Source organism: Crotalus tigris, unplaced genomic scaffold, assembly GCF_016545835.1.
Source record: "Crotalus tigris isolate CLP2741 ecotype Arizona unplaced genomic scaffold, ASM1654583v1 scf7180000024424.1579004, whole genome shotgun sequence".
Lineage (NCBI taxonomy): Eukaryota > Metazoa > Chordata > Lepidosauria > Squamata > Viperidae > Crotalus > Crotalus tigris.
Window position 1 is genome coordinate 874,510 of NW_024100591.1, and position 14,251 is coordinate 888,760.

Below are 14,251 nucleotides of genomic sequence, written 5' to 3' on the forward strand. Positions count from 1 at the left end.
AATCCTCTATTTTCTAGTGTTATTCCAGCCCACTGGCCAGTGTACATGCTGTCTGGGACTGATGGGAATTTTAATTCAACTTTGGAAGTATAACAGGCGCTCTATCAATGTAGTAGAATATTTAGTAGCTAGGTAGGTAGATCAGACACATTTATCTCAGAAAGAGGAAGATAATATAGTTCAATGCTTTGCAAGCAAGTGGTCATAGGTTTAGTTAGAAGCATCTCTGTTTAGTAGACTTAAACAAGAGCAACATTGATAAATGATATTGGGCAACAGTTTTGAAGGACAATTGTAACCCCCACTGATATACGTTAACAAAACATCTGTTCATCTTTTTTAATGTTTTTCCCAGCACAATCTCTCTTGTTTTCCCTTTTCAGATATAAAAGGATTATAATGACGAACACAATCAGCTAGAAAATCTAGCCCTGTAGCCTTCTGCAAAGAATCCAATACTCAATATCCTTTCCTGTACATCCTAATCATTTCTTTGGGTAAGGTAAATAGAAGCAGTGAATTGTAGCGCAAAGTCTCTCCTCAATCTTCATAATTTTCATCACGTGTGAATGAAAGACTGAATTACTTGACATATTGGGGGAAAATACTTGACATATTGGAGGAAAATCATGTTAGAAAAAATGATTCTAAATGAAGCTGCTGTTTTATTTGGAGAACAGAGTATTTATCTAATACAGTGCACTTGCACATTGGTGATTTCTAGAGGTTATTTTGTATTATTTACTTCTTTTAAATGAATATACCCAGTGCTGAAATTATGATGATCTGTATGGACATTAAAGTCTGGGCTTTACCCTCTTCCTGTCCTTTCTAACCATGCTGATTTCTTTTTAGTGCAAGATAATTCATGGATATTCCATGTATACATTGATGATTAAGGAAGTCCATATATATAGTTGCTCAGTGAGCTTCTGTGGTTGAGGATGGACTTGAACCTGGATGGCCTTAGGGAAACTATAGGCTATAGGGTCCCTATCACATGCCAGGATTATGGTGGAGGACACCAGGTAAAAGTATCCTTTTGGAAGATAAATGGTAACTATTTATCTTCAGTAATAACTACCAAGCAATTATACCAAGCAGGAAAGAGGGCTCCAGATGTTTAAAACCAAGAGGACTTTTGGGAAATGATGTTTGAGACCTCACATTATCTACCCAATTATTTTAGCTTTACCCATCATTTATCAAGGTCAATGTACAAGTAAAAAGAAGACTATTGCCTTGGTGGAGCAAGACCATCTATTAAATGTACAGATTCTTTCCGGCACTCTCTTTCCCTAGAGCCTATAGCCATTCATTTATGAAGAGTTATAAAAGTGAGTATGAATATAAATAGAACCAAAAATGATATTTCTAGTGTGGAATCAAAATGAAGGACCCTAAGCAAATAATCAAGGCTCACTGGTGTGATTTCTTAGACTTTACATACTGGAGGTTCTCCTTCAAAAGTGACACACACCCCTGCAGACAAAGAGATACACTCATATTTATACATTTCAGAAAAGAGGGGGAAATAATGCATGCATAATGTAATAGATCTCAGGTTACTTCCTGCCCTTCTGTTATCTACAAAGAACAATGATCTTAGATAGAAAAAAATATTTGCATCTAGAGATTCAAGGGTTGCAATGGGAATCTTCTAATAAAAATTTACAATGGACCACTGTAAACAAGATTTTGCAAGGGCACATTCTTTTTGTCTCAACTGTTCGATTCATCTGAAAATTGATTTTTCCCACACTAGCATGAATAGGCAAACTTTGGCTTCATGCAGGCCTTGGGTGAATTTGAAATCTTTCTGCAAGCAATTAGACTTGTAGTAAAAATTATCTGTCCCTTTCCTACAGCCTGATGTTTGGGATATAGAGACAAAGAAAGAAGGATATCAGAAATTGTCAGCTCTTTCTCAAGAAACCAAAACCATGAGTACCAATACTCCCTTTATTGAAGGTTACAATACAGCAGGGGTGTCCAACTGGTGGCTTGCAGGCTGGATCAGTCACACACAGGTTATGCCTACCCCGGCTCCACAAAGGCAAAAATGTCACCATACATCATGATATGTCATGTGACATGATCGAGTTTGACACCTGTGCATATAGTAACAGATTCTTGCAAGTCTGAAAGGATCTCTCCTCTCCTGGGCCTTTACTTTCTAGGCAACTAAAGAATGTTTCTTCAGAGATACTATCTTCACCTCCATCCCTCCTTTGGATTCATTTCCTCTGGATTTCATTTCTCAGATTGATATTTAGGCTGTGGGTTTTCCTCCAGTCCCCAAGGTTATTCTCACAGTCCATTACAAACATGGATTGGTTATTCTTACAAAGTTTGGCTTTGCTTGAAATGTGCTTCTAAGAAATCATCTCTGAGTGAATGAAGCTCTTAAATAGAAATTGTGTTTCTCCATTTCTGTTGTGTATTAATCAAAGTCCAAGATACAATACCAGTAAGAAAATAGAACTTGTATTAGAGTCAGGAAACATTCAATAACAATTTTCATAGAATCATGCTATCAAGTCCCATTTTACAGGGCATAAACAAGGAAGCAAGAAATACACAGACTTAAATAAGGAATTTTAATACAAGAAGGATAAGAGTAATCTTGGAAAATGAAGTACAAACCCTCAGCCAACTCTTAGAGAGTTCACTAAGGCACAGCCTCAGAACATTTTGAATCTCTTCTTTCCAGACTTTTTGTAGCCTGGACTGAGATGCTGTTTATGATGTAATCCATTAACAAACTCTTCTCCCTTTTACTGGTTTAAATGTCATTAATTTCTCCTACTTATTTCTTATCTCTCAGAATTTCTCACACTCACCTTCCCCTTGGCAAGATCCTGTACTCTGAAACACCATAGCTTTTGTTAACAGTGGTGAATTCCTCATCACCAAGAGTGACGTTGACATCCCATTCCAAGGTATTAATGAACCTGTAAATAAATTTGATTTCATCATGACAAAAAAGAAATAAAGCAAAAGAAAGCATCCAATAATTGATTGGAAGCATACGGTTAATGAGGGCTTCATCTACATCTCAGGTTTTGAGTTAAGATTGCCAACCAAAAGTCCACAAACTGACAAGTGTTTTCCTATCCTTATATAGGTATTAAGATAGTGCAGCTTATGCCCTTCTTTGGGAGAAAGTGAAAATTGCTTGTAGTCTTATCTAAAAACATTCAGAAGAACATTAATTAAGAAAAAAACCTATGGGTGGGGGAAGAGAGATAGAGGGAGAGAGGAGGAGAGGGACAGGAGAGGGAGAGGGGGAGACAGAGAGACAGAGAAGACTAAACAAGATTCTCTTTTATGACTCTTCTCTAATCATTATGTATTTATTCTTCTCTAATCGTTAAGTCAACATTCACTCTGTTAGAAAGGTTTTCCTTAAAACCATTCTCCTGGTTTTAAGAGTTACACTCAATACCAGGAGACTCAACTGTGATAAAAACCCAACATTCTTTTTTTGGAGGACATGAATGAAAGCTTAATCAATACATTAAGAACTCATAACTACTCAAAGTCCATCCTGAAAGACAAGCTACACTGGTTTTTCTTGATGCCCAGAAGGCATTTGATTATCTGAATTGGAAGTTTATTATAACACAATTGCACTATATGGATTTTGGGACAAAATTTGGAAAGATGGTTCAGAAAATATATACTAAACAAACAGCTAGGGTAATTATAAATGATGAAATGACAGAAAAAAATGATATAACCAAAGGAGTAAGACAAGGATGCCCACTCTCCCCTTTTCTCTTTATTTTATCATTAGAAATACTTCTGACAAAAATCAGAGAGGATCAAGAAATAAAGGGTTTAAAAATTAAGAAGGAAGAATATAAGGTCCAAGCCTTCACTGATGATTTGGTATTCATTTTGGAAGATGCATTAGAAACCAGCCTTAAATTGATTAAAAAAATAGAAGAATTCGGTGAGGTAGACGAACTTAAGATCAATAAGAATATTACAAAGGCACAGGAAAGTGAACTGGAAGATAAAACAAAGATAAATGTAACTAAGAAAATAAAATATTTAGGGATCTGGTATACAGCAAAGTGTTCCTCGATTAAGGAGGATAATTATGATAAAATATTACACCAGATAAAAAAAGATTTAGAAAATTGGGAAAATCTACAAATTTCATTTTTAGGGAGGACTGCTATGGTCAAAATGAATATATTGCCAAAATATTATTTCTGTTCCAAGTTATTCCAATAAAACTAGGGAAAACATTCTTTCAAGAATTAAATAAATTGGTCACCAAATTTATATGGCAAAGGAAAAAACCCAGGATTAAATTAAAACTCTTGCAAGATATGAAAGATAAAGGGGGATTGGCATTACCAGAGTGGGAAATATACTATCAAGCATTGAGCCTAACTTGGCTAAAAGAATGGATGGAATTGAAAAATACCAGAGTTTTAACAATAGAAGGACATGACTTGCAAGCAGGGTGGTGTGCATTCCTGTGGGACGAAAAATATAAAATCCATAGATACTTTCAAAGACACATTGTTAGGAATGCATTGCTACAGACTTGGGGAAAAAATAAAACAAAAACATTATAAAAGAATTCCAATGTGGTTATCCCCAACAGAAGCTCTGAAAAAACCAAACCTACTGGATATAAATAAGATAATTAGATACAAGGAATTAGTAAACGAACAGGGAAATCTGAAAACAAAACAAGAATTGGAACAAGATATAGGTAGAGAGATTGACTGGTGGACATTTACACAAATTCAATCTAAATATACAGACAAAAAATTATATGAAATACAAAAAGAGCCGCAAGAATTGGATAAAATTATACATGGAACAGAAATAAAATTAATTAACAGTCTATACAAATACCTATTGAGATATAAAATGGAAGACGAGGTTGTCAAAGACACAATGATTAGATGGGCAAAAAATTTTGGATATAATATAGAATTGGAGAAATGGGAAAAAATATGGGAAATAAACATAAAATTGACTATGTCAGCGGCATTCAAGGAAAATCAATTGAAGATGTTTTACAGAGGGCATCTTCCACCAGCAAAGCTTGCCAAGATGTTCCAGAACAATTCGCCAACATGTTGGAAATGTAAAAAAGTACATGGAACATATTATCATTTATGGTGGACATGCCCAGTTGCGAAAAAATACTGGACTAAAATAAGAAGATGGATGGAAGAAATAATAGACCAACCCATAGACTGGAAACCAGAGATCTTTCTGCTGGGTATTTTAAACAGAAAATATAGTAAAAAAATATGGGTTCTTAATTCTACATATAACAACGGCAGCAGGAATAGTATACGCACAGTTCTGGAAAAATGAGAATATACCATTAGAGGAAGAAGTGATAAGAAAAATCCTGGACTGTGCTGAGATGGACAAATTAACAAAAGAGATAAAAGAACAGGAATATACAGAGTACTATCTAATATGGAATAAGTGGTATGATTGGTTGGAGACTAGAAATAATAAAGGAGAATAAATGTGGAAAGTCAAAAGTGGAAAATGTGTGTATAATAATGTATAGTAATAATAATATGTATTATTTTTAGTATGCGGTAGTATGAAGGAAGAAAAATGTAAACAAGAAACAATGGGATAACAAGGAAAAATATATCTAAAGAAGAATAGGGGGGGAATGTAAATAATAGAAGACTACCGTTACGAAATTGCTGTTAAAAAAAAAGGAGGAGTATACACTGTGTGTGTATATGTGTTATGTTTTGTTGTTTTAAAAAATAAAAAAAAGAACTCATAACTACTCAACCGCTTGACAGAATTGACAAAGTTGACAGATTTTGCTGAAATGGATAAATTCACTTCTTAAATTAGGGAAAAGACATTATCTACTCTTGGGAACTTTTTGTGCAAAAATGAAAAAAAATGACCTTGTGATTTATGGTTTTGATGATTAGACAGGATTATAGAAAGATTATAGAAAGAAGACTAATATGATGTAACTTTGGAAAGGTCAAAATATATTTGTATTTTGCTGTGAAGAAGAAGCTACTCCTTTATTTCTCTTTCTTTTCTTTTTTTTTCTGTTTCCTCAACATTTTTTCTGTTCTTGTGCTTTTTTGCTTTTCTGTCTTTCTTTTATTTTTTTCTCCCTTACTATTAGTTTGTGTTAGCTTTTATCTTCTTGTTGAAAAGTTTTAATAAAAATTATATATATATATATGAAGAAATTTGAAAAATCTAGCTAATTGAGAAAAGTCAGCAGAAAAAAAGACGGCTCCTGGATAATATGCTGATATCGAAAATGTAAACAGCACGCATACCAACAAATATCCAGTCAGGAGAAAGAATGTCTGTGTGCATACAATGTGACCACACACGTGTAAAATGGTGATGTTCTGTAAGGAATATTTGGCAGGAAGTACTTTTCTTATTGAGGGTGGGAAGGGAAGATCATCTGAAACATGGATTTGGACATGATTAGGAATCTTTCTTCTTCAGCAGCTCATCCTATGCCAGCTCAAATCTCTATAAAGATGGTCTCTGGTCAGTTGAACAGTACACGGACAACAGAGAAAGAACAGGCAATGCCAGGTTGTATTTAATTTTCTGATGTACGTCCTTCATTAAGTCTGAGAATCTACCCAGATAACTTCTTATACTGGAAGGCTAGAAGCTTAATTATAAATTAAACAAAAATAAATAATGAATGTAGATCTCTAAACCCTAAGAGGCTGATCCCTTAAAGTTTAGTTTATCAGGGGAGGGTCCTATTAGTTCTGACTTATATTTTGCAGTAATACCCACACTTGATAAAGTAACTTTTCCCCAAATTATTGTCCTCCAGACAATATGCAGTTGGGCTTCACGTTCAGTAATTCCCCATCAGGTATGGCCAATGGATTATCAAACCTGACACCCAACATATTGAGACAGCACAGCATGAGCAAGGCATGGCAGAGATGCAATTAAATCATTGTTGACAGGCCATCAAAGTGCTCTGTTGTAGTGCTCGGCCAATTCCCATGATCTCTGAGCAGAGAGAGGCTGCCTGAAAATTCTGCTTATGTCAGATTTCTTCTCCAGTTCATAGGCTCTATTCCTTTTGCCAATTAAAGGATCATATATATATAACAGACCTGGAAAGAGAAGACACCTCATAAATCAGATGTTGGTCAGTGTACGTTATAATGGAGTGATGAGTCACTTGCTGGCAGAATTTAATGAAATTTCTCATCGCCTTCTCTTATGGATTCCAAATCTCCAAAGTAGGGTTAAGTACGAAGGCCTCAACCTAGTTGTTGAACCTTGAGTAAAATGGAATTCTTACCCCCCCCCTCCTTCTCTTTCTCCTTTCTTCTACAAGAAGAATGATCTTATCTTCTTTTCCCTTATGACTGAACAAGCATCAGCAAATGGGTAATGATTACAAATTGTTGCTCTGTTCCTGTAAAAGGTATGGTATGTAACAGTTTAATGGCTGCTAATTGGAGCTGCCCATTTCTAAAGATCAGAGATTGTTTTATTTGTAGCACAGTGGAATCTTTGATAATCCAGAAGTGGATTTGGGATTTTAGAATACTGATGGCAAGACTCAGTAGAAAGAAAAAAGCAATAGCACCTAGACTTATATACCGCTTCACAGTTCTTTACAGCCCTCTCTAAGCAGTTTACAGTCAGCATATTGTCCCCAATAATCTGGAATCAGCAAGGTTTATGCATTTATTTATTCAGACAATGGCTCCCCAGAGCAGTTTTGGCTTTTGAGATAGATAGCTAAACTTCAAGATCAGATTTCCCAAAATCCAAAAATTGCTGGGTGTCTTTCACACAATAAGAAAGGAAGGGAATAGAATTATCTTCTCTTTCTCCTCTTCCAATCCCTGTTTGATCATATGTTATTTCCTCCTAGTTATTGTCTTCTCAATAATGTTAGAACAAAATGAATTATGCAGAGAAGCTCTGAATCTTTGACATAGTCAGGAAATGCTTCTGGGAAATCTTTTGTTATCATTGGTTGGGGAATGATCTTCTTACTGGAGGAAAATAGAGTCTAGATCAGGGGTGTCCAACCTTGGCAACTTTACAACGTGTGGATTTTAACTCCCAGATTTCTGGGAGTTGAAGTCCACAAGTCTTAAAGTTGCCAAGGTTGGACACCCCTGATCTAGATCTTTATAAAACCTTTTGGCAAAGGTCTGTGAAGTTGAGTCTTGTTCTCTGAGAATTGTCCTCTCTTTCTCTTCTATTGAAAATACAGAACCAAAAGCTGCTAGGATATTCTCCTAGGGAGGATACTACTGCAACAGCTGAAGATAAATTTCCAATACATTGATTTGAGTTGTTACCATTATTTAAAACCTCAAAGGTATCTTCTTTCCTTCATTAATTCCTTCCACACCTAAGTTGCCTGCACTAAACTTGATCTGGTTAATCAGTTTAACAGCAAGGCAGATGGCAGAGACATACGAATTAATAAAGAAATTTATCAGCAATATGGCAAACTTGTTTCCCTTTCTTTAGGACTAATTGGCATGTAAAGTATATTATTTTGATGGGATAGGAGTTTTTGAAGTGGTCTTCTAAATTCTTACATTATCTGTTAAATGGCAAAATCAGGGCTGGAGGTGGTGCAGTAAACTAGATATCCTTTGAAAGGGAGGGGGTGTCAGTTTTTCAACAGTCCCCCTCCGAATGTTCAGCAACACATTTTATTATTTTTTCATATTAGTGAATGAAAGAAACAAGAGGCTAAGAGAGGAAGCATGGAAACTAATTTCAGGTCTATAGCTTCCTTCAAAACATAAAACCAAGTTCAACCTATGAAGACCATAACTCTATACCCAAAATTTATTTATAATAAAGATGTGAGGCCAGTTTATTGGATATCTTCTCCAGAAGGCCTGAAATTCTTCCAGAACTTTAGGGGGAGGTTTTAAAAAAAATAACAAAGTAAAACAGATCAAAACTTTGACAAAAAAGACTATTTTGGAAAAAAGAGCTCATCCTTATACCTTATAGTCATGTATGTCTAGAGATAGAAATAGATATATGGAGATAGATATATTTCAGAAATATAGATAGTATAGAAGCAGTCCATGTCTCTAAGCACTTAGGACAGTGGTTCTCAACCTGTGGGTCGGGACCCCAATTGGGGTTGAACGACCATTTCACGGGGGTCGCCAAACAAGGCTGTCCGCCATTTTTTCCCCTTTTCTTTGGCCACGCCCCTGACACCCGGTGATGTATAAGTGGTTGGGGGTCACCACAACATGGGGAACTGTATTATGGGGTCGCGGCATTAGAAAGTTGAGAACTACTGACTTAGGAGAAGGCTTTTCTGATGTTCTGGTCTAAACTAGATTTTAGTTGGAAAGTTGGTAGGATCATCTGTACTATTGTCTGGATAAGATAGTATTCCTCAGTTTGCTTTCTCCCAGAATCCTTTAAGTGGTGAATGCTTTTGCTGCAGCTCAGTTGACACAGAATTTCCCACCAGACCCCAACAAATACATGTATTTATACCACTTAATTATTGAATCAATATCTAAGGTACAGGGTACAAATATAGAAGCTGGTATGGTTTTAGTGACACGCTGCATAGATGTTTGGAGATTGTTGCCCTGAATTGTTCAGTGCATATTGCTACCTTGTCCGCCATGGACACTCCAGGCAGTAACACCTCTATTCAGAGCTGTTTCAAGCCATTCCCTGCAATTATTACAAGCTTGTATTTACTGCTCTTGAAATGTGTGGCCCTTGAAATATTATACTACGGTGCTTAATAATTCTCACCACACTGGCTATGCTGCTAAGATCTGCAGCCTAGCAAGTTATAGATGGATATTGGCTCTACACTGTTGGTTTAGGTCCCTTCTTTGACGATTGTCTAAGTAAACACAGAAGGCCATTTGAAAAGGGTTATTCAGTTAAGACATTGAATCCTATCCTATTCAACATAAGAATCAGATTAACTATTCCCAGCAGATGATGGCCTAGCTAGCTTGTACTTGAACAACATAAGGATATTCTTTCCTTAGTGTGCCAACTTGTTATGTGTTATGCCAGTGAATATAGCCAGGGCAAACACATAACTACCACCTAATTACAATTTTTCTCTCTTAAAATGCACTGACGAAGCCCAACCTCTGGCTGAGAGAAGCTAATCATTTCTGCTAAGCTGAGGAATTATATCTAAAACCCCCTCCCCAATATTCAAAGCCAGTCCACACCTCACAGCTGCCATTCCTTCTGATGGCTTTTTCTGCATGTCTTCAATCTAAAACCAAAGAGAAAGAAAATCAATATACAATTTCTGCCTATATGAAAGCTTCCTAACTACCAAAGAATCCATAATGAAAAACACAAGTCCAGAATGTGAACCTAGAAAATGGAGGGAGATGTTTTCAAGAAGCTTTATATCAAATTGTAAGTGGCTTGAACTCCATTAGAAAGATCCCTAAGAGATATTAAAGGCTGTCGGGGCTCCTTAGTGCATGTAGCAAGTGAGATACTTTCCCCATGTGCCCCAAATCCTCTACTTTCTCACACATAATGGGAAATTTGTTCTGCCAATATGTGTTACTCTGTTTTGAGTTAGTCCTATATTGGCAAAAGCAGATGGCCTTATGAAACATGGGTTGAGTTTTCACACCACTCTATACAAGGCAATCCTCTAAAATGATTCAGTACCAAATGGTCCTTGTTTAACAACCACATGTCAGTGGCTATTTGAACTTACAACACAGTGATGAATGAATGACACTTATTATAGCAGCCTCCTGCAATCTCACATTCCCCATCTGCAACCTTCTTTGCTGTCTTCCTACAAGCAAAGTCAATGGGGAAGGTGACCATGTGACATCCTTGCTTAATGACTCATGCTGATTCATATAATGACTGCAGCCAGAAGTGCCAGAATTTCAAAGCAACGTATCATATGATGTCATGTTTTATGACTGTGTTGCTTACCGATGGAAATCATGGTCCCAATTGTCATTGTTAACTGGAGATTAACTGAATTTGTATGCTTCCCTGCCTCCAATGAATAAAATTATTGATTTAATTGGGGTTACAGTTGGGCAAGAGATAAATATATAAGTTACTCTTAACAATTAAAACTTTATTGCTAAGATTCTCAAACTATGAAGTATGACTACTGCCTACTCTGTGGTTCCATGGGCTTCCTGGCTTCATGGACAAAACAAGAAGCAAAGTCCATAGCCAGTTTCTATTCTCTCCACATAAGCCTGATCAGTTTTTTTAAAAAATAATTATGATCCTTTTCTCAGTTGCTCGTTACCCCTAACATCCTAATCTACAAGCTGAGAATCTCTATAACAGGTGTGTCAAACTGCTGGCCCGCAAGCCGGACACGTCATCCAGAAGCTGCACCAACCCCATTGCCGGCAATGGCAAAACCGTCCCAATACATTGCACGATGTCACGTGATGTCACAAGTTTGACATGTCTGTTCTATAACAATGGATTTTGTCAAACAAGAGATATGCTTTATGAACCATATCAATGGTTTAGCTAAATATGTATTCTCAACTTAGACAACAAACCATGCTAAAAACAAACCATGGCTTACCACAGATTTTGGAGAGAAGGAAGAACTGAAAAAGAATAAGTAGAGAGAACTGGGGGGGGGGGCAATGCTGTATGTAAAAAATAAATTGTAAAAAAAAAAGCAAACACAATCATTTGTGCATGCATGGTTGACCTTAGCTGGCCTTGGAAACTAAGCAGAATTTAGCCTGGTCTCCATAGATGGGTTGCAGCCTAGACTGAAAAAAAATGAAAAAATATTGTAAGAAATCCTTGCAATTTATTGCAAATCACCCACAGAACTATCAGCAGAATTCAACAGGTCTAGCAAACCCAACATTCAGAAGATATCATCATCATCACCATCATCACAGCAACAACAAAAGTAGTGTTTGAACTCAGATCCAGAACAACAGCCCATCACCTAAATAATATGTAATTTTCTTTCACATCTGAATTCTAAGTGTTTTTAGGGATTTTATATGGCACTTTTTTCCAGCACATGTGTTGTTATCAAGTCCAGTTCCTTGTGTGATTCAGATATAAGGTGTAAAAATAGAAGGGATATTTGGCAAATATCCTGTTGAAAGTCAGGAGGAAAAGATGTAGGAGATAAAAGCTGATATAGAAACAGAAAGCTGATCTCAGGCTGGAAAATATTTTCATTTTTGGCAACAAAGAACTTGGAAGAGGTTGATCATTCTGAACCTCATGTTAGTCAAAAGGAATCTGCAGAGGTTTATTTAGTTGCAAATGTTTAAGTTTTCCTAGTGATGGCGAACACTTTAAAAACTTCCTTTATAATTCAGGAGGCATGTCCAGCACAGAAAATGCAAAGACACACAAACAGAACAAGTGAAAGGGCCATAAGGGTGATAGATAATGAAGTCCGTAATATAAGATGGCAGATTGCAATACTAATCACCATGCTTTTTCTATTATAGTTCTCCAGAGCAAGAAAATTGAAAAAGGCTTTTAAGTTTTACGGTACTAGATACTGGTATGCAGATAATGTGTTATAAAACAAAAGTAAATAAACAATTACTAATGAACAAGTAGCTTGTAAAGATTTAGGAACAACATTCCCATGATCATGAATTCAGGTTGATTAGCATCTCACTAGTGAATCCATCCAAGCTAACTTATCAATGCTTTCCAACAAAGAGACTTTTTTTAAATCAATAACTCTGTTGCCATGATATACATGATATACATGGAGAAGTTACTGAACTCATTCTCTTTTTAAATCTCCTACAGTACTAGTGAACCAGGAAGGTAAAGTAAGAGAAACATCAAGTCTGATAATGTAGTATTTACGCAAGATCCCTCAAATGAAGATCCTGAGGACAAATCTTTGCTTCAAAAGTTTATGGGAAATGGAAAGACGGAAGGAAAGGACGGGACAAAGGATCCCTGGTTCAGCAGAATGAAATCTGAAATAATGAAGAGGGTAAAGAAAATTACCCAGGGAAGGAACATTCCTTAAATTCTTTTAAACATCTTATTAAAGATGTTTCAGAGTCTAAATGTGAAACATGATGAAAATATTTAACCTTGTGATGTTGATGAGCAAATTGTAATAAGGGTTAGGTAAGAAAAACTAAATTTTGGTTCTGCAGATTCTATTGTGCAAAACAACAGTAAGCAGTAGAAAAGATGCCGTCATGATTTTGGCTCTGTTTTGCTGCTTACATATTAAAAGCAAAAGGTTTTCTTAATCATCTGATCTATTCTGTCAACATAAAGTTCATATGTAAACAGTCTTAATTAAACTGGGAAGTGAACAGAAGTGTTTAATTTGCTGAAATGACGATTGGCTTTAATACAAGGAGTATGGTTTGTTGTGAAAGAGATGATTTACTTATAAAACCAGAATTATGCTTTGCATGAACGTTTTGCTATTCCCAGTTGTCAAAGATAAGTCTAGTTATCCTGACAGCTTTGATATGATATTTTTGGAAACTTCTATTAAGAATACTAATAAATAAACACATCACTACATTGTTTTATTGCTTCAGCATTTTAAAGAATTTTTTGCACTGGTGAGAAGTTCTTTTGGAGAAAACATTCTGATCTAGTACTATTTTTCTAGGGTTTCCCATCCAACTGGCTTTAGTCTGATTTCCCAATGTCATATTTAACAGTTTAAATTAAGACTAGCAGCTCAGAATTGAGAGAGGATGCAATTAATCAATCAGAATAGAGTTGGAAGGTACCTTGGAGGTTTTCTAGTCCAAGCCTCTGCTCAAGCAGGAGACCCTATACCAGTGATGGTGAACCTTTTAGAGACTAAGTGCCCCAAAACTGGCCCCACCCCTGCTCTACCCCCTCCCCTGCCCCCACCGCACCTGCCCGCAGGGCCACTCATCACCTCCAGGCCCACCGCAGATCATCCAAGCAGCTCAGCAGCACCATGGTGGCCACGCCCTCTGCCCACACCACGCAGCATCAATTGTGCACAATGGGGCATGAGGGCAGAGTCTTGTCTATGCTGCCTGGCACACTGCTCCAGGTGTGCCACACTCTGGGGCGACTCTCCTCCAGGGGGGCTGCTGGTGAGGAGGGGGTTGTGGGGGGAGGCAAGGCTGGGGCAATGGCACGTGTACCCATAGAGAGGGCTCCGAGTGCTGCCTCTGGCACCCATGCCATAGGTTCGCCACCACTGCCTTATACCATTTCAGACAAGTGAATATCCAGTCTCTTCTTAAAAACC

At 36.8% G+C, this 14,251-nt stretch overlaps 1 protein-coding gene across 3 annotated transcripts in view; it reads right to left on the bottom strand.

Annotated features, from left to right (window-relative positions):
- The window catches only part of SLC15A2 (solute carrier family 15 member 2), a 112,070-nt gene that overhangs the window by 11,995 nt on the left and 85,824 nt on the right, over positions 1-14,251 (bottom strand). For all 3 annotated transcript variants that reach the window (XM_039330135.1, XM_039330136.1, XM_039330134.1), the window contains 2 exons: positions 10,221-10,267; positions 2,844-2,954 (listed from right to left, as the gene is read on the bottom strand). In XM_039330135.1, the coding sequence (XP_039186069.1) occupies positions 2,844-2,954; positions 10,221-10,267 (158 nt within the window). The remainder of the gene's footprint in view (positions 1-2,843; positions 2,955-10,220; positions 10,268-14,251) is intronic.